The following is a 22456-nucleotide window of genomic DNA, read 5'->3' as shown; positions in this document are numbered from 1 at the left end:
ACTTCGAGTTTTACTGGAAATAGTAAACCACCCGAGAACCTTTGGCATACTCTTTTCAACATACTACGGGACATACTAATTCTATTTTCAAATACTATTTAGGATATATAGTCTGCGAATTGGGATGCAGCTGAATTATGGATGAATTACCATGTTTGTAAACATTCAGGATGCGCGAGCAGCAAGGTTGCAGAAAAAACAGCGAGGGAATGACATCCGATGCGGTACAGAGTTTGTTGTTGTGTTGGAAATAAGTATTGATTACATATATATTATATTATTATTATTTACATAATGCTTTCAGCGTATTATAACAGCTTGTCACCCAGTGATAAGCACAGTTATTCAGCAAAATTAACGTTAACGTGAGCGGCGTCCGTCTGACAGGTCCATTTGCGTTCATTGAAACTAGGAGAGAGGTTAAACGCCTAGAGAGTCTTTGGATGACAACAATTTGGTTCTGTGTTGTCATGTGCAAGAAATAATGTTCATGATTAGCAGATACAAAACTTTGTAATGCTAAAAACATTTCTGAACTTTGTTCTGCCCAGCCAAAGACAAGGAAAGAAGATGGAGCTAAACAAGGCCTGGGTAATCATCAACAAGAAAAACAACTGCATTCTGACAGTGAACTGCACCTGTACGGCAGGGTATGTGAACTTACATTCTTACATTTCATTCTTTGCACTCAGTGTTCGCAGTTTGATTAACCATATTTAACTGTTTTTGCTGAAATCATTGCTGCAATCAAAAATGAGTAATGTGTTTGATTCAGCATAGCGTGAACTTACCTGATATAAAATGAGAGCTGCAGAGTCAAGCATTTTAATTAATTCGTCACTCTATTCAGCTCTCTTTTAGCCATAGACCTCTGCCATTGGCATTAAAAGCAGTGTGGTGTATGGTAAAAGTTAGGTTTTCTAAGTTTTTGAATTTGGCATCCTACCGCACAATACAACATGTTTCTATTGCCACCAGTCTCTTTTTGCAACCGAGAACCCGTGTGACGTAGGTTAGAAATTCCTCTATAGAGTTGTGTGTTGTTGTGAGTATTGTGTTGTCATGGTGATTGCTATTATTTTTATCATTATTATTATTATTATTTTCAAAAAGCTTGAATTTTTTTTTTTAATTGTCCCAAAACATGATTTTTGTGTAAAATTATCCACCGTAACGCTGTTTATTTGTTTTAATTTTTTTTTTAAGTTTAGTTGCACATTGTGTGAAAAAAAACAGTAAGGAAAAATCGTGGCCTACAGAGCAATCCTAAACGAGAAGAAGGACAAGATGAATTTGATTATAAACTCATATGTCCCTGCCTGTGTAAATATCAAAGATGAGGCAAAATGAAGTAGCTAAAAATGAAAATGAAATGGCGCTCCCTTTGCATTTTTTAATGCACCCAAACCTCAAATGATTGCCGACCCCCTAAGGATGTAGACGTCTTCAATTGCAACAATAGCACTGAAGGGCCAGACCACCGCTACTTTGGATAGTGCAACTTTGGGAAGAGCCTATTTCAGTGGAGAATCAAGCTACGGTCTTGTGAAATCATTGTGCTTCGGCTGCTCCTCACCGCCAGAGTAAAGTTGAGGAAATTACAGACGTGCTATAAAAACAAGATGTATTTCCAGCGGTTTCTCGTAATGGTGCTTACTGTTTACAGAACTGGTGACAACAGTCATTCCTTTGTATTGGCGTCGCTACAGTAGGTGTCCTGTATCGTTTCTGATGTGGTCGTGATTTGTAAGCCTCAGATGAGGCATGGAAAGACTCTTAACATCTTTATAGATCTTAGAGATCAAATCTATGAAGTGGCAGTGGGCAAGGGTGAGCTGTAGGTCATGCTCTATTGCCCTCAGATATTTAGGGCAACCGAGGCGTGACCCATTCGGTTTCAGGAAGTGTTTTTGTTGAATGAATTGAGTTCCAATTGAGGACAGGAAAGGGAATAATGTGCAGTGTCGTGAGCTTAAAAAGTATTTCACAACAGGAAAAAGGTTTCCAGGCTGTCAGCTTAAATGAGGTGCTCTTTGGTTGTGGTTTTACAGCTTTAGAGCACATGTTGGGAGTGTAGAGAGACAATGCAAGGGCTTTTCAGTAAAGCTTTTGTTTTCTGAAATCACATCTCCAATAAATGTCTCAGTAAGTTTTAGGCAGATGTCATATGAAGCAGGACTACAGAAACATTCATGTTGTCAGATTTATTAGTTACAGTAATTATTTAAAATTAGTTTAAAGGGTTCATCTTACTCACTAATAAAATACACATACTATTTTAATTAATTAGTTAAATGAATTTAATGACTCATTTTTAAATCTGTGTTCATACTAGATGCAATTCTTATTATTTTTATAACAAGGAAAAAATGTTTTTTTAACTATACCTTATTTTCTCCAATTTAATCTGATCACTTATTCTTTGACATATTTAGTATAGTAAGTGTATTTAATTTTGGCATAAATATTTCTGAATCATGATGGAGCAGTATTTTACCCATATTTTGTGCAAGTTATTTGAGCCATTAAATGGAGAGACTTATTTTTATTTATTTTTAAATTTAATTAAATGTAATTATTTTAGTTTGACAAATACAATATAAAACTACAAACATAACATAACAAAAATGCACACACAGGAATATGCAGCAATAGCCATAGAGCTATTAGAAACACAATACGACAGGACCCGTAGAAAGTTTGGTGAAAACAGAATACAAATAAATATCCATAAGGACATTATGTGATTCCAAATCTGAAAATATCACAAACAGAGATGTTTATATTGTCCTGATAGATACTTGCATTTATATAATCAATTTCATTAAAAATTGTAAACATTTTACATTATTTTATTATTATTTTTATTTTTATTTAAATTGTTCCCAGGTTCTAATGATCTAAAAGTTTTCCATTTATTCATTTTCCTTTGGCTTAGTCCCTTATTTATCAGGGGTCACCACAGCGGAATGAACCACCAACTATTCCGGCACATGTCGGATGCCCTTCCAGCCACAACCCTCACGTTCACACTCATACTATGGCCAATTTAGTTTATTCAGTTCACCTATAGCGCATGTCCTTGGACTGTGGGCGAAACCGGAGCACCCAGAGAATACCCACACGAACATGGGGAGAACATGCAAACTCCACACAGAAATCTCAACTGGCCCAGCTGGGACTCGAACCAGTGACCTTCTTGCCGTGAGGCAACAGTGCTAATCACTGAGCAACCGTGCTGCCTATTACTATAATTATTTTTTGTTATTTTTAAATCTATAGTTATTCTGGATAAAATTCTTATTATATTTAAAACAAGAACATTTTTGGAAATACTCTACTTGCCTAAATTTTGTTTAATCATTTATTCTTGTACATTTTTAGTATAGTACGTACTGTATGTTTAATTTTGGCATAAATATTTCTAAATAATTCTGGAGCATTATTTCAATTTCGTAAACATTTTACTTTATTTTATTTCATTGCTTTGCTTTGCTTTTATTTTTAATTGTTCCAAGGTTCTAACGAACTACAACATATTTAAAGTTTTTTAAAATTATTATTTAAACGTCAAATTATTTATAATAGTCACTTTGATCAATATGAATGTGTTTGTGCTTCAGTCACATGCTTTTGCTTGTTCAACAGTTTTATTTACAGTGTTGTTAATTTAGTGTCACTTTTGTAGTTAGCATTTTTATATTTGTATCCATTCATTTATTAATTTTCCTTCGGCTTAGTCTCTTATTTATCAGAGGTCGCCACAGCAAAATGAACCGCCAAATATTCCAGCATATGTTTTATCCAGCCACAACTTAGTATTGGGAAGCACCCATACACTTTCACATTCACACACGCACTCATACTCTGCGGCCGATTTAGTTTATTCATGTCTTTGGACTGTGGGGAAAACAGAGCACCCGTAGTAAACCTATACACGAAAATGGGGAGAGCATGCAAACTCCACACAGAAATGCCTAGCTGACCCAGCCCGGACCTCGAACCAGCAACCTTCTTGCTGTGAGGCAACCACTGGGCCACCATGTCATCCCCTATATTTGTATCACTCTCTGTAAATTTCTCATTCCTCCTCCATTGAAAACATGCGATGAAGACTACAACTGCATAAAAGGAAAATCATTCAAATAACTCAGCATGTAATTGCACTGTACAACAAGTTTCACTGACTGAAAGAAATTATAGGAGTCACACCAGGAAGAAATAACTCTTCAAGGTAACATTTGTGCACAATGTGGTGCCATTTGAGACCCAGTGTGAATTGAATTTAATGAAAAAAATGACATGCGTAAACCCAATCCAGCAGCATGTAATGCCGTGCAAGTGTTGACAGACCTTCCACCACGAGCAATTACACTTTTAGACCTGGTTTTATGTCACAGGATCAGTCGAGAGTTGAATATTATTCCTTGGCGCTGAGCAGGCGGTGTGAAACATGTTAGTGTCTATGTAAATGCACATGCTGAAGCCAAGTAAGAAAAGCAGAAAAAAAAGCAATGTTCTGCTCTGTGAAAATACTTTGATTTGCCACAACGTCCAGGTCTAAAGGTTATAGGTGCCACGGAAGAAGCTTTATTACAGTCAAGCAGGCGCACAGCTGAAGTCATGTATACGACTGAAAGCGATCCTGTCAGCCTGGGGTCCAGATTTGCTTTCAAAGCAAATACTGTTGCAAATTGCATCTGCCTTCATTTTCTGTAATTGGAAGATATTGGTCGAAAAAAGAAACGCCTGAAAAAGCACGGCAGTTGTTTAAAGCCGCAGAACACATCACCCATTGCACCAAATTGCGTCTTCGTAACTGCTTGTGTCAGAGATCAGTAGCCTTGAATTACTTTGTCAGAAATCAAAATAAAATGTCTGAACGGAGTAGTTCAGTGAATGCCGTTCTTTCTTGGAGGCAGGGATATGAGGGGAAACACAGGTCTACCTCATGTCACAGGTGCTCCAATGGCACGGAAAACATACGCACACAGTAGTTAAGCAGCACAATTTCGGTTTTCAAATGGCTGCTATTGATCTCTCCTTATGGTGACACTTCTGGCAAGAAGCGGAGCTGCTAAATCAACACAAAACATATGCTACCTTTTTTTCCTCACTTTTACTTTTAACACGTTTGTAGGACCAGTGAACATGAAGTGTCTTCTATATTAACTGCTCTGGTAGCAATATATTTATATATTACTATATTAATATTTAAAACTGTTTAAAATTTTTATACTATTTTAACTGTTTTTAAAATGTTTATATTTTGAATGCTTTAAATTAAATTTTATTCCTGTAGTGTTAAAGCTGAAATTTCATTACTATTATTATTCCAGTCTTTAAAAAATAATTGTTATATGTTGGTTTGATGCTCAGAAATCTTAATTATATGTTGAAAACGAACTGTTCTGCTTACAATGTTTTTTCTAGATTATATAATGAATAGAATATTAAAAGAAAATCCAGAAGAGCATTTAATAAATGTAATGCTTACTGGCAGAATAAAAAGTATTTATTTATTATTTATTTATTTATATTTATTTATTTATTTATTTATTTATTTATTTTAGTTTTTATTTATTAAGTAATTAATTAATTTGTTTATTATTTTATTCATTTATGTAATGTTGTTATTTATGTATGTGTTCATTATGTATTTACAAATGTAGGCAATTATTTATATATTAATTATTAATTACATTGTTTTATTAATTATGCATTCATGTATTTATTTTTTTTATTTGTTTATTTATGTATTTAAATATTTAAGCATTTATTTATGTATAAAGTAATTATATTGTTTATTTATTAAGCATTTATGTATGTATTTATTGTTTGTATACTATGTATTTGTTTATTTATGCATTTACAAATGTAGGTATTTTTTTATATATAATAATTAATTAAGTAAATGTTTATTTCTGTATGCATTTATGTTTGTATTTATTTATTTTTATTTGTTTATATAATATATATATATAATATATATATATATTATATAATATATATATATATATATATATATATTTATTTAAATAATAAATATATGTAAATATATGTATTTATTTTTTATTTATGTGTTTGTTTGTTTATGTATGTATTTATGTATTAATTAATTAATTTATTTGTTTATTTATTTATTTACATTACATTACTTTATTTCCTAAACTTTTGAAATATGTGTTAGTTGCATTGCCTTTTAGTAACCTCCCAACTCTACCAAACAGCATCTAGCGCTTGTTTAAAAAAAAGAATTAAATGTATGTGGTTGTTAAAGTTTTCCAGCAATGGGCCTTTGATATCCACATACAGTATCAAGTGACTGCCATTCAGGAGGACCTGGAAATAACAAATGCAAAATCCACCCAAATCCACAAGGCACAAGGAACCGCACAAGAAAGTACGACATTTTCTGGGTTCCCCTTATACACTATTACGCCAGCAGTGTCCTTTAGGAAACAAAACCCTCGGTAAAGCTTTGACAATGCACAACAGCCACAGAGGGGATGACATCAAGTTTAGGTTGTGCTGCTATAAACAAGCATTTGCTGAGTCCAGTTGGTGAATGCACTGTGTGGTAGAAACAGCAGAGTAAAAGCACACGCTGAGCCAGATCCACAGCTCCTCCGAGACCAATTGAGCACATAGAGAGAGAAAATAGACACAGCATATAAAACCACAGTAACCTTTAGAAATGCTACAAACACTCTCTGTGGTCATAAAACCGACTTAAGCTCATGAGTTTAATCCAAAGATAGATAAAGCGGATCTTTATTTTCTAATTCACTTTATTAAACATTATTTGAAGTATTTAATCTTTATTTGACTGACAGATTTTAGTTTTAAAATTAAATGCTGAATATTATTATCAATAAAAGTGAAATTCACCACACAGAGACGGACACAGCATTGTAGTATTGTTTTATGATGTATTTTTATTATTGTATAATTGACTGATATAATATATTCCAATAATTAAGGAGAACAAAAATACTAATTAGTTAACCTATATCTATGTTGAAGAGGGCGGCATGGTGGCTCAGGGTTAGTACTGTCGCCTCACAGCAAGAAGGTTGCTGGTTCAAGTCCCGGTGTGAGTCACTTGGCATTTCTGTATTGAGTTTGCCTGTTCTCTCCGTGCTGGGCATGGGTTTTAGTGCTCCGGTTTTCCCCCACAGTCCAAGACATGCGCTATAGGTGAATTGGGTAAACAAAATTGGCTATGAGTGTGTGTTATGTGAATGAGTGCGTAGGGTGTTTCCAATACTGGGTTGTGGCTGTAAGGGTGTCCGCTGCATAAAAAAAACATATGCTGGAATAGTTGTCGGTTCATTCAAACTGTGGTGACCTCTAAAATAGAGACTAGCCAAAGGAAAACTGAATGAATGAATGAATGTTTAAACAGTTTGTGAACCATTAAGGTATCATAACATGTTTGTTTTGGCTTTATGCATGTAAGGATGAAATGTATATTTAATCAACAATGCATGCATCTAGTTACATTTTTAGAAAATAGTATACTAGGACTGCACAATATATCATTTCAGCATAGATATTATCTGCAATAGTCACATTGCCAGGATCTTAAATGTCAAATATGTGTTATTATGACTAGGAGCTTGTAGATTAATAGCAAATTTAACCATTGTGGAGTTTATAGTTTTTTTTTATTTTCTGTTAAAAATATCAGTTAAAGTATTCAGGCACAAAAATCACATTAATAGCTTAGATTTCTTAATATTGGTGTCCAACTACCAGACAAAAGTAGCAGATAAAGCAACTATTCTTCCCTCTTATTTGAACATCCACCTGCTAAAAAACGTGTTTAAAGTTCATTTTCTTTACGAATAGAGTTATTCAATTCATCTGTTGAATTAGATTTCAGATCGCAAAAAACAAAAATACTGCAATGTGAGTTTTTTTCCCGATATCTTGCAGCCCTACTGTAGACATATACACATTATAATCTTTAAAAAACCATTATAAAAATAATGTAGCTTTACCAAAGATTAAATTAAATCACATTTTTATATTGAAGTCTGTCAAGTGTCATTTTTACTTTAGATTATAATATTACCTATTTGTGTCCAGCTGCTATTACGTAAGACTTGCAGACAAAAGTAGCTGATAAAGCACTTTTTCTTCTTATACAGTACATCCGGAAAGTATTCATAGCGCTTCAGTTTTTTCCACATTTTTTATGTTACAGCCTTATTCCAAAATGGATTAAATTCATTTATTTCCTTTAAAATATCTCATAATGACAATGTGAAAAAGATTTTTTGAAATTGTTGCAAATTTATTAAAAATAAAAACCTGAAAACATCACATGTACAGAAGTATTCACAGCCTTTGGCCGTGAAGCTCTAAATTGAGCTCAAGGTACATTCTGTTTCCACTGATCATTACCGAGATGTTTCAGCAGCTTAATTGGAGTTCACCTGTGGTAAATTCAGTTGATTGGACATGATTTAAAAAGGCATACACCTGTCTATATAGGTCCAGGGTTGTCAAAGCACAAACCAAGCATGAAGACAAGGAATTGTGGTGTAGACCTCTGAGAAAGGATTGTCTCGAGGCACAAGGCTGGGAAGGGTTACAGAAAAATTTCTGCTTCTCTGAAGTTCCAATGAGCACAGTGGCCTCCATTACCAATAAGTGGAAGATGTTTGGAACACACCAGGACCCTTTCCTAGAGCTGGGCCGCCCATCTAAGCTGAGTGATGGGGGAGGAAGGGCTTGGGTCAGGGAGGTGATCAAGAACCCGATAGTCACTCTGTCTGAGCTCCAGCGTTCTTCTGTGGAGAGAGGAGAACCTAACAGGAAGGACAACCATCTGTGGAGAAATCCACAAATCAGCCTCTATGGTAGAGTGATCCAGACGGAAGCCACTCCCTGCCTGAATTTCCAAAAAGGCATCTGAAGGACTCTCAGACCATAAGAAACAAATTCTCTGGTCTGATGAGACTAAAGTTGAAACTCTTTGGAGTGAAGCCAGGCATTACGTTTGGAGAAATCCAGCACCGCTCATCACCAGACTAATACCATCCCTACAGTGAAGCATGGTGGTGGCAGCATCATGCTGTGGGGATATTTTTCAGCAGCAAGAACTGGAAGACTAGTCAGGATAGAGGGAAAGATGCATGCAGCAATGTACAGAGACATCCTGAAATGAAAACCTGCTTCAGAGTGCTCTTAACCTCAGACTTGGACAATGACCCAAAGCACACCGCCAAATATCAGTAGAGTGGCTCACAACAACTCTGTGAATGTCCTGAGTGGCCCAGCCAGAGCCCAAACCTAAATCCTATTGAAACATCTCTGAAGAAATCTGAAAGAGGCTGTATCCGTCGCTTCTCATCCAACCCTGATAGCGTGTAAGAGGTACTATAAAGAGGAATGGGCAAAAAGTCTCAAAGACAGGTGTGCCAAGCTTGTGGCATTATATTCAAAAAGACTTGAGGCTGTAATGTCTGTCAAAGGTGCATCAACAAAGTATTGAGCAAAGGCTGTGAATACTTATGTACATGTGATTTTTCATTTTTTATTTTTTTTTATAAATTTGCAACAATTTAAAAAAATCTTTTTGTCATTATGGGGTATTGTGTGTAGAATTTTGAGGAAATAAATTAATTTAATCCATTTTGGAATAAGGCTGTAACATAAAAAAATGTGGAAAAAGTGAAGCGCTATGAATACTTCAAGATGCACTGTATGTATGTTTTCCCCCCTTTAAAATCTCGTTCATTTCATGAAGTTCATTTGAACTAGTTTATAAATAATTTATGCAGATGCACTTCCCTATAAAATCCCCCCAGCCATTCTGATATAATGAATTCTTCACAATAGAGTTATTCAATCCGTCTGGTGAAATAGATTTAATAATGCAATATGTGTTGTAGAAAAACAAATAATGCAATTGTGTTTCCAATATCATGCAGCCTTAAAATGGAGGACGAAACCTGCAAAAACAACAAATAAATAAATAACTGTGCAATAAACAAAATATATATATATATATATATATAATATATATATAATATATATATATATATATATATATATATATATATATATATATATATCCACAATTTAGTTATAAGTTATTTTTATCATTTGCATATTTATTTACTTATTGTTTTATTTATGCAGAAAATGTATGGATTTACTTACTCATTTATATATTTATTGTTTGTGTATTTATTTATTGTTTTTGCAGCTTTCGTCCTCCATAGGCTCTATAGTATACACATAAATACACATTATAAATCGGTCTATTTTTTTCCATTAGCTTTCTCTTAATAATAATGTCTATATTAAAGTTCTTTTTTCTTCTTTCTTTCTGTCTTCTTTCTTTCTTTCTTTCTTTCTTCTTTCTTTCTTTCTTCTTTCTTTCTTTCTTTCTTTCTTTCTTTCTTTCTTAATAAAAAAACCTGCATAAATAAATTAAAAACCTCACAGGATTTGGTCTTTGCCCTTCAATGACCCTTCTCACAGCATTAGCTATCGACGGTCACTGCCATCCACCAATCCGTTCACAAGGGCGGAGCTTTGAAAAACATGTCGTCACATATCGGAGCTGTACGATGTCACTTGGGAAGGTAAATGACTTTGTTTTCGTAAACAGCGCTTATTACATGTTTCAGAGTAATATGTAGTGATTCAATAGTCACCCGAGTTGTACAGTTTGTAAAGGTTATCGCTCCAAGTGTCTATTTGTTGTGCTTTTTCTTTAAGACAAAATGCTAGCCTGTTAGCATACGTAGGCACAGCTTAATAACAGAATCTGTGTTTTACGACTGTCATTCGCAAATTTTACAATGTGTTTTGTGTTTGAATATCATGTTGTACATGCATAATGCTGAAAAAATAGTTTGATGTCTGGTTTGTTTTGGGGAAAATGAGGATTTACAAAGACCAGATGTGAAATACTAATGCATCTCATGTAATATTTGTATGTACAGTCAATCAGAATGATTCACTTTACTTGATAAGATCATCATCATCATCATCATCATCATCATCATCTCCATCTCCCTTTGTTTTTGTGATTAACCTGATGAAATCTGATATTTTAATTCAGTTCAGTAATCTACAAATTTAGTTTGCACATTATCACATTATGCACATCTTATTGTACTGATATGATATTATCTATAAAACATAAACCTCTAGATGTGAGAAAATATTTGACAGTAAGGCATATATAAGGTTGATTGTCATAATAATAAATATTATTAAATATCAGACATTAGCTTTTCATTCATACATTTTCTGCTCAGGTGAAACATTAATAAGTAGAAATAAACATTACAATTATTAATAATCAGTAAGTACATAAGATTTTTTATGGCCAAATTTTGTTTGTTTGTTATTTTTTAGTTGCGCATTTACATTGATTATAATTTAGCTATTACCTAAAGTGTTTTATGTTCGCGCGTTCGTTCACTGACAACTTCTGACACGCTCCCTATAGTGTTTACTAGGCATGGGATGATAACTGTTTTCAAGGTTTACTGCGGTTTGGAAAAGTCAAGGTATTAAAACCGCAAAAATGTTATGTTATACTGTTTCTAAGGTATACTTAGACGGTTTATAAATAGGTTTTTTTTTATGTGTTTTTTAGGAAATCTGTGTTTTGCTAATGAAGCTAGTAGAAGTCAGTGGTTTATTTTAAATATGTAGCATGTTTACTGTTCCAAAATATTATAAATGTTTCATAAAATGTAATTTATTGTGTTAAATGGGAATTTTTATTTTTACTAAGACATTAAAAAAAGAAATTATTTTTAGAGCAGTAAACACAATACTGTGAAAACCGTGATATTTTTTATCCAAGCTTATCATACCGTCAAAAACTTGTACTGACCCATGCCTAGTGTTTACCATGGTACTTTGTGTATTCGGTATGAAATTGCATGCAAGTATAACTTGAAAGGAACATTAGCACTATTTATGTGACTGTGAACAATGTTGTGATTTAATAGTCACTGGCTGCTAATATTATTTCACTATTTCGAATTAGCAAAGAAAACTTTTCTGAATTATATTATTGTGTCACCAATTATAGTTGACCAGGAGCCACAGAACACATGCAATTTGTAGAGTCACTGCTAAGTTTAACCACAATAGAGTTAAATTTATCATTTGCATGCATTTTTAGGAGAGTTCAAAACATTTGGGCACAAGAAATTATGATGTTTAGAGATATAACAAAAATTAACTGTATTATTCATATGATTTGTGCAAAAAATGATTTATTCTTGTTTCTAGTCAAATTGCATGCAAGTATGACTTGAAACAAGACTAGCATTTTTTTTTATTTGACTGTGAACAATGTTGTACTTTGATAATCGTTGGCTACTAATGAGATTTCACTATTTAGAATTAGCAAAGAAGACTTTTCTGGAATTATATTATTGAGGAGAAGTTTGAATGTGTGAATATAACATAAACTTCAACTCAAATTTATGCGTTCATCTTTTTGACACCATTATCAGAATTACTGTCATCATCAAGGCTTTTAACTTCATATATCACAAGCATTTTTTTATGTTGTTGTGTTGATTAAGCAAGAAATATCACCAGGAACATGTGAGTCTAAGTAAGCATTATATTTTTGAAACAAGCAGGAAGGTGAATAAAGCAGCAGTTAAAATAACAAGTTAATTATTGATAAAGAAAATAAATTGCTGCTCAAAATTTCTGCCAAGTGCTAATGCATTTCTTTATGGCATTTCAGAGATGCGTGACAAACTCCGGAAGTGGAGGGAAGACAATTACAGGAACAGTGAGCAGATTGTGGATGTCGGTGAGGAGTGATTAATGAGCATGCGTCTAAACTGGGAGATGACAGTAAGTACAATTACAGTAAACAAAAGTGTTGCTATATCAAAACAAAGAAACATTCTGCCTCTGTAACACTGTAGTGCTTTATATTAATGCATTTCGTAATTGAAGCAGTTAAGATGATGCCCCGCCTGACAAGAATCGGATGTGTTTTTATGCACACATGGACACTAAGCAGTAGGATAACTGACAGATATTTATATATAAATAGGCTGTATAGCTATATACTTTTATTGCATGGAACCATCATAGTGCTCGCAAAACACCGAGCCCATATTCCCATTACACAAATAATAGGAACATTTCCACAGCAGTCCAACTGAAGCTTGACAGTAATTGTCCTGAAATTTATTAAAGGTGGTTATTTTGTTATGAAAGCCATGTTTTGATGGCAGCAGCACAGTGATTTAAAGAGGATGAATTTAGAGTGCTGCTTCTTGGAAAGGGTTTGCTATGAAAATGAGAGATAAAACATGCTGAGAAGTTGTGTGCCATTAAAAACTTATTAATATTATTTTTTAAGTAAAATATATAGATAAGCTTCTCTGAGTGACTAGTTTGGGTTTTGTGGGGCTTTAAACAGGCTGAGCAATAAAAGTTCAGTGGTGGAAGCCATTAACCTTTATTTTCCTTTAGGCATTGCATTAAAAAAAGGGGGGGGTTTATAGAAAATTTCATCAACATTTAATCATCAGATTTAAAAAACAAGAAGTTTGGATTAAGTTCTTGGATTTACTGTGTTTCACTACTTGTAGAAGAATATACAGTCACCGGCCACTTTATTAGGTACACCTGTCCAACTGCTCGCTAACGCAAATTTCTTATCGGCCAATCACATGGCAGCAACTTAATGCATTTAGACATGTAGACATGGTCAAGACGATCTTCTGCAGTTTAAACTGAGCATCAGAATGGGGAAGAAAGGTGATTTAACTGACTTTGAACATGCCATGGTTGTTGGTGCCAGACAGGCTGGTCAGAGTATTTCAGAAACTGCTGATCTACTAGGATTTTCGCGCACAATATCTCTAGGGTTTGCTGAGAATGGTCTGAAAAAGAGAAAATATCTAGTGAGCATCAGTTCTGTAGGCGCAAATGCCTTGTTGATGTCAGAGGTCAGAGGATAATGGCCAGACTGGTTCGAGCTGATAAAAAGGCAACAGTAAGTGAAATAAAAACTCATTACAACAGAGGTATACAGAAGAGCATCTTTGAATGCACAAAATGTCCAACCTTAAGGTGGATGGGCTACAGCAGCAGAAGACCACACCAGGTGCCACTCCTGTCACCTATGAACAGGAAACTGTGACTACAATTCACACAGGTTCACCAAAATTGTACAGTAGAAGATTGGAAAAGTGTTGCCTGATCTGATGAGTCTCGATTTTAGCTGCAATATTCGGATGGTAGGGGCCAGAATTTGGTGTCAACAACATGAAACCATGGATCTATCCTGCCTTGTATCAATGGTTCAGGCTGGTGGTGATGTAATGTTGTGGGGGCTCTTTTCTGGCACACTTTGGGCCTATTTGTACCAATTGAGCATTGTGTCAACACCACAGCCTACCTGAGTATTGTTGCTGACCATGTCCATCCCTTTATGATCACAGTGTACCCATCTTCTGATGGCTATTTTCAGCAGGATAATGCACCATGTCATAAAGCACGAATCATCTCAGACTGGGTTTCAGACTGGCCTCCACAGTCACCAGAACTCAATCCAATAGAGCACCTATGGGATGTGGTGGAACGGGAGATTCGTATCATGGATGTGCAGCCGATAAATCTGCCGCAACTGCGTGAGGCTATCATGTCAATATGGACCAAACTCTCAGGAATATTTCCAGTACGTTGTTGAATTTATTACACGAAGGATTAAGGCAGTTCTGAAGGAAAAAGGGGGTCCAACCCGGTACTAGGAAGGTGTACCTAATAAAGTGGCCGATGAGTGTATATTCAGTTGTTTCAAAAGAAAATGTGTATGTAAGCATATATAATTACTGTAATATATATATGTATATGTATATATATACGCCACTTTCTTGGTTTAGGTCTTTAAACTTAATGTCCAATGCTTATTCAGTTTATTAACATTTAGTTCGTAACATGAATAATTTTTAATGTTGTCAAAGTATGCTGTGAAAATGTTCATGTTAGTTAATTCATCTATATTTAACAAATGAGACCTATAAAGTTTCGCTTATAAAAGCAAGCACATGTGTAATTCTGTAATTGCTTCTACTTTTTGTGTCCAAAGTCATTACTTTTCTTGTGCTTTTCTTTTCTCAGATGGTTCTGTTTTAAATTCACAGCATTACAGGCCATAACATTGTAATATTTTCTGCAAAAAGTGCCTTAACTGAAAATCATGATTTTGTTTTGACTAAATTAGTGTCTTTTTTTCATTCATTGTGAAATCAAAATATGTTTATTTTTCTTTTCATTTTGATGTTATTTTATTTACACTACCGGTCAAAAGTTTGGGGTCAGTAGGATTTTAAATGTTTTAAAATAATCTATACCTGCTCAGCAAGGCTGCATTTATTTAATCAAAAACCAGTACGGATTGTGAAATGTTATTGCGCTATAAAATAACTGTTCAAAAGTAGTTTATACTTTCATTTAATAATTTATTTCAGTGACTTTAAAGGTGAATTTTTCAGCTTCATGACTCCAGTCTTCAGAGTTACATGATCCTTCAGAAATTACTCTAATATTAATTAATATTATATATATTTTTAATAAATATTTAATATTTTATTTATTATTATTTTTTTTACATTTTTTACACCGCCTTGATGAAAGAATAATAAAAAACATGAAAAAACTGGCCCCAAACTTTTGATTGGTAGTGTGTATTATTTAGAAAAGCTCTGTCATTTTTTTCTTCCACATTAAGTTGTTTCATATAACTTTTTAAAAATGTGTATCAGACACAAATTTGCTTTACTTAAATTCAGTTCAACTCCTTACTTTATTATTTACTTCTGTTGCCGTAAGGTGAAATAAAGGAAATGTCACTCACCCTCACTGATAATATCTGAAGCAATGTGTGTTCTCTGAAAAATATTTAGATCTAAAAGTTCTTAAACCAACACTAATTTTGATCAAATAAGCTTTTCTCACTAGAAACATATGAACATTATGACTGATCGCACAGTGGGTTGTTAAAAGTCTTTTTTATCATGATTTTATTAGTAACATGGTGCCATTTTAAATTTTAAATTTCCGCATCGGATTACCAAACTCTATTACCAAGGTAGAGTAACTATGTTGATTGTATGTAATAAACTGAAAACAGTATAAAATTGCAATTGACAACCTATAAAGAAATCTTTTTATTTATTTCAAGTAAAAAAAAAATGTTTTCAATAAAATACAAATAATTTCTGCTAGTAAGTGAACAGTTTATTTCCTTAACTCTCTTTTATTATATATTGCTGCACAATATATTGTTTCAGCAACGATATCGCAATATGTGCATCGGCAATAGTCACATCGCAAGATTCGCAAAGTTGAGTCAGAATTATAGTTCCGTACAGGAGCCACAGAACACATGTAATTGTAGTCACTGCTAAGTTTAACCACAATAGAGTGAACGTTATCATTTACTTGTGTTTTTTGGAGAGCTCAAAACATTTGGCCACAAGAAATTATGATGTTTAGAGGTATAACAAAAATTAACTATTTATCAGATGATTATTGCATATTATCATTTTTGTCTTTACAGTCCAAATGTCTACATTTCAAAGCAAAGTCAGATTATTTATGTACCCCATTGGCAGATAATGTTGCTTGTTTAAGGAAAACTCTTCATTTTTACTTATTTCTTCTGAAGGTGAAAACAAACAATATTTTTACTTATTTTGATACTTGAAGAATTTTTAAATATTTGTACTAAAAACGAGACAAAGCAACGTAAGAAAGGTTTTTTTTTTTTTTGCATTGTGATTATTTCATTTCTGTACCTGAATACTGATAGACTCCACAGAATACTGTCAAACAGACCACCTTGTAAAACTGTATTCATATGCAATATTTATAGATGAAAAATAAAACATCGCATTATCATGTTTTTCCAATATCGTGCAGCCCTATCTCCAATTACAGAGTATGAGTTTGGGTGAACACTGTGTTGTTGCTCTCATAAAAATATTGCATGACCTCTTGAATATGACTATAGCAGAAGTTTCTTTTCCTGCTTCTTGATTTGTCCTCAAGTGTCTGATAGCTACATTCTCTCCACATCAAAATGAGGTTATAGCGGAAACAGCAGAAACATTTCAGATGGCTTGATATTTATTTGCTTTGGTCAGTTCTGGGTTTTTAAGCCAGACAAGCAGATGAAGTCCTGCAATCGTGTTGTCAAACAAGAGCCCGCTAAAGCCAAGACTCTCTTCAGCTAAAATCATTATCTCAGAGGTGATCCAATCCTTCATACTCGCTCTAAAACTCACTCCTATAGTTGACAATTTTGGTTTACCGATTGGCCAAATTGGGCTCTTTTCTACTCAAATTGAATTTAAACCTTTCTTTCTCTTCATCCATATTGTTATTTTAAAACCACATGTAATCTCAAATAACTATTATTAATAGCCTTTTGGCTGTTCGTCAGAGAACAACACCACTGTTTTAGGAATCTTAGCAAACAACAATGACACAGCCAAGGATTAAGTCGCCAAACAGCCCTCAAAAACACATTTTCTGCGATACAAGCAAAAAGAAATGTCATGGCTTTAGGACGTTTTATATCTAATGAAGGAAAAATAAAGCAAAGACACAAATGAATAGTACTTGCTGTGCGATAATCTGCATTTTATAAATGTACAGTGTAAACATTTTTGTTATTGTGATTTTATAATTCTTTCATACTGTCTTTAAAGAGTGGGGTAAATACTTTACACAGCTTGTTTTTATTGAAACCAGCTTTTAAATTGGCTGTGAAACAAGATGGTAATTATCAAAGCAAGACTTGGAATCATAAAAACAGCACAAAAAAACTTTGTTTGTTTTGGCATATCAGTTTTTTTTTCGTGTTCAGTGGGATTTTACAGTTCTTTCCCAATTAGCACATTTGAAATCATTCAACCGGCAGACTCGGGCATGCTTGTCTGTCATGGAGCATTACTTTCATTAATTGGATCCATTAGCCAAGCCCACTAATCAGTTTCATTTATTGTAAGTAGAGTAAAGCCCCTCGCTTTGTTATGGTTGCCAGTTAAACGTTAAATGTGGCCATCTTGAGAACGACTTAAGCATTTAATTGTAGGAATTTCAAATTCCAGCAGTTTGTCAAGGTAACGACGCACTTATTCGGGACGAGACGCCGATAGCTGTGCGATTTCAGCACGCAACGCATGTCATGATGAATAGAGGGTGAAATTCGCTCACCCTTTGCGGTCTTTGACTCAACTGATACATAAAACTGATGAATTCGCCAAGGTTTTCTTGTCACAATTCAGCATCTAAGTTTTGTTTGGCGGTGCGGCGTGAATTTCCTGAGCGTTTCCATGAGACTTGCCAAATCGCCCACACTCGGAGACAAACTGCGTCGCTGACAGATGCTAAAGATCGTCTTTTCTAATGACACAGAGAAGAAACGTCACCATTTGCTCGAAGGAGTTCACATGGGCCGGATGTTCATTCATCATTTTTTTGCTGCCATGTTGAAAAAATGGACTTACTAATATGGTGTCATGTTATGTTTGTCTCCTGTGCTCAGTTTGGATAATTTACGAGCAGGTGATGATCGCCGCGCTGGACTGCAGTCGTGATGATCTGGCCTGGGTGAGTAACACTCCCAGAAATCATTTTGTCCATTGGAAAAGCATCATTTTATAAAATGGAGCAAATTACAGCATTTGTGAATCAGAAAAGGGAACATTTTATTTTGTAATGGACCAATTTAGACTTGATCTGATTTTTAAAGTTAACATTTTGATGTACTCCCTGCCTGTACATAGTTTTTCTCTCGACCTAATTTGGTTTGTAACATATGTTTTTTCTTTCTGCCTGTTATTTAAATGATTTTTCTTTCATTCTTATTCATACAACATATGTCCGCATGCACTTTTACAATTAATGTCTGAATTATTAATAATTATTATAATTATTATTTCTTTTCAACGGAAAGAAGTTTTTTCAACACATTTTTAAACATAAAACCTTTAATAACTATTACTTTTTTAACATATTTGCCATGATGACTACATAATATTTTACTTGATATTTTATTAGATAGTAGATTCAGCTTAAAGCAGGTTGTCATGATACTGAAAATCGAATTTTTTTTTTTTAAATTTGTACTTTTTTTTTTTTTTAATTTGAAATTTTCCATTTCCCGCAAACATTTGAGCACTGTTGAGCATACTGTTAAACACCACTGATTTGCCATTGTGTTTACGTGCTCAACAGAAATGACGTTGATTAGCTGGTTTGTCTATAACCTGATATACGAGCCAGTCCTGTGGTTAGACTCAGTAAACAGGGGTGAGTTTGGTGAACTGATGACCTTCACGGCCGATTACAGTCATTTCTGTTGAGCGCTCAAATGTTAGCGTGAATGTTTTTAAAATTTTTTGGCGTTTTTAAAATTTATGTATCGATTGGCACCGAATTCCAGTATTGTGACAACCCTAGTTTAATGTGCAATTTATAGATTTATTAAGGTTAATTAGGTTAACTAGGCTAGTTAGGGTAATTAGGCAAATTATTGTATAAAAATGGTTTGTTCTCTAGACAAATGAAAAAATATTGATTGATAACGATGCTAATAATATTGACCTTAAAATGGCTTTAAAAAATGTTAACAACTGCTTTTATTCTAACCGAAATAAAACAAATAAGACTTTCTCCAGAAGAAAAATTATTATAGAAAATACTGTTAAAATTTTCTTTCTCTGTTAAACATCATTTAGGAAATATTTAATAATGAAAAAAAAATCGAATAATTCTGACTTCAACTGTATGTAGAAATGTATATATTGCTGAAAGAGTAAGTGTGTGCTTATTAGGGATGCGAATAACAACACTATAAATTAGAGATGCTCAGTTCAGTTCAATTTTGCCAACCGTCATCTGTTCATTAATCAAATATTAACCGTTAACTGGTCAGATTAATGTTAAATTATTATTTATTTTTAAGTGTCTATTTTGTGACATTAAATATTGCATTTTTTAAAAACTAATTTATCTTAACATACGAACAGCAGCAAACGGAACATAACAGAGCATCTTCACGCACCTGCAGTGTTTCCAACAACATATAAAGAAAGAATAAACTAAATAAAAAAAAAAAAAGAAATAGGCCTGCCCTAGATATTTTTCACTTAAATGACAAATTTAGAAAATGAAAACACTGACTGAATCCTTTTTAAAAACCAGCATAGACTGTTTCTTCCAATTAAGTTTTTTTTTCTCCCGTCAAATAAAAATATCAGGCTACCTCAAAACGATCACTCCACAGAAAATATGCATTTAATTCATGCTCTGTGGTTATTATTATATCACAAAACCTTTGTCAACATTTTTAGTGGAAGTCAATAGTTTAAAGACTATGTCTTATGATGATGACTAATTTCCTCTGTCTTTCACTCGTCTCACTCGTGGTTCATGTGCAGGCGCTGCTTGTGATGAAAGACAGTGACAATGAACATTAAGGCTAATATGTTGACTTTTTGTAAAGTATAGGCTGCTATAGCATATAACACTTTTGTTGTTTACATTTGATATTGCATTCTTTTGCATACATGTTTAATAAGCTGTAAAATTAAAGCATCAGTTTAATATCATCATTAAAAGTTCTCCGTAGTCATCTTGAAAACACAAACACTGCTGTCACCTCAACGGATACCCTGTCTCTGCTGTCATGTAATTGAAGAATGAAAAGATGGGACTGACGTAATGCGCTTTCCCTGCTCAGAGTTGATTTTTATTTCAATTGCGAGCACACAGCGTGCAATACCAAAACGTGAGGTGTGAAGCGCGCAAAACGCTCGCAGCTGTTAGTAAACCATTCAAAAGTTGTTCTCTCAATGCAAAAAGCTTGTTCGGTGATTGGACCCCTTATGCAGCCAAACCTTAAAAATATATAAAATAATGTTTTTTCATCATTGAACTGATACCATTAATCAGTTACAAACGCTCCCTTCCGGTTAACGGTTAATCGGTTATTTTGAGCATCCCTACTATAAATAAACAGTGTTACTAACGGTGATGCTTTTTCAGTAACAAGTAATCAAATAAGTTTCTGTTTCCCCATTACAACGTTGTTACCGTTACTGACAGTAAAATGCGCGCTACTATAATTGAGAACACTGAAGCGGTTTGCATGCGTGTAGCATCTTTCAGCTATAGGACCTCTCTGGAGTGGCTGTGTGTGATGATGATTGGTGTGTTTGTGAACGTGGTGTAATTGAGAACGCGATGATTGGCTTATACAGAGTACATTTCTATCATTTGCCAGTCAGAGGTAGTACAGTACGGGTGTTTACACAAGCACACGCTAGGTCAGTGTCACACAACAACCAGGAGTCAGGCAAATCCAACAAGTTCAAAGACAGCATTTGCAAACTGGAAATATATGCACTACTTTTCCCTTAAAGTTCTAAACCATCAATTGTGTTTTATTGTGCAACAATAGTAATGATAATATTTGTAATGATATGCTTAATTTGATGGTTGTCTCTCACATTGTACCACAACAACTTTAAAATGGTGTAGATTAGTATACAATGTTTTATATTTATTTTAAAGTCATTTGACAAATTAGACTTTTTTAACTTTTAACTTTTTTGCAAGCTGTTTGGACAGAACTGTAGGTATAGTGTCCACTGTCATATTGGGGTGATAAAACACAATAAGTCTCTTTTTTTAAATTTTTTATTTCCTGACATTAAAATAGCATCCAAATCCCTCCCATTTTAAGGCAGACCGGAACTTGATGTAGGAGTGCAGTTTCCCCGCCCACCGAATTGATTGACAGGCCCGTATTAAAATGGGTCCTTAGTAATGCGTATAATCATATCAACATTTTATTAAAATCTCTGTTCAGCTCGCTGTGCTCATCAGTCATCATCAAATGCGATCAAGAGTGAGTTTTACAAGTTTAAAACTTTTTAAAACAGTGCATGTTTGTAATAAGTCAGTAAAATTTCTACAAAGTTCATCACCATAGCCGCATAGCATCAATACAATTATAAAAGAATACGCTTCAATCCCAGTTTGTAGACTTAAATCAGGTTTATTTTGTACATTAACATAATGGATATCCATACAGCAGTGGAAATTAACTTGTTTATTGTCACATTTGCCATGCAAAAAGAGTGCAAAGCTATCGTTTGTGTGTGCGCGTGAGCGAACTTTATAACGATATTGTGTGTGACTCATCGCTTCAGAAAGGCTTAAACTAACTCCACAACAAATATATCAAATAACCATTGTGAAAGTTCTAACTGTATAAAGGAGATCTGCTTCATTCTTGTCTATCACTGAGCTGTTTGTCTACGTGTAGGCTATGGCTGTGATAAACACAACGGTGGGTGGGGAGAACCAGCTCTTTAGCATTAAAAGCACAGGTAACAAAAACAGCTACACTGTTAAAGCA

The 22456-nt window shown here is 34.0% G+C and overlaps 1 protein-coding gene across 1 annotated transcript in view; it reads left to right on the top strand.

The window, feature by feature from the left end:
- Nucleotides 1-10560: 10560 nt before the first annotated feature.
- Nucleotides 10561-22456, top strand: part of emc2 (ER membrane protein complex subunit 2) — a 73173-nt gene continuing 61277 nt past the window's right edge. Inside the window, 4 exon segments of the mRNA XM_056475966.1 lie at nucleotides 10561-10604; nucleotides 12746-12820; nucleotides 12823-12858; nucleotides 18575-18639. Coding sequence (XP_056331941.1) covers nucleotides 12748-12820; nucleotides 12823-12858; nucleotides 18575-18639 — 174 coding nt within the window. The 5' untranslated portion in view covers nucleotides 10561-10604; nucleotides 12746-12747.

This window comes from Danio aesculapii, chromosome 16 (assembly GCF_903798145.1).
Source record: "Danio aesculapii chromosome 16, fDanAes4.1, whole genome shotgun sequence".
In the NCBI taxonomy this organism is placed as follows: domain Eukaryota; kingdom Metazoa; phylum Chordata; class Actinopteri; order Cypriniformes; family Danionidae; genus Danio; species Danio aesculapii.
This window is presented reverse-complemented; position numbering and strand designations above follow the sequence as displayed.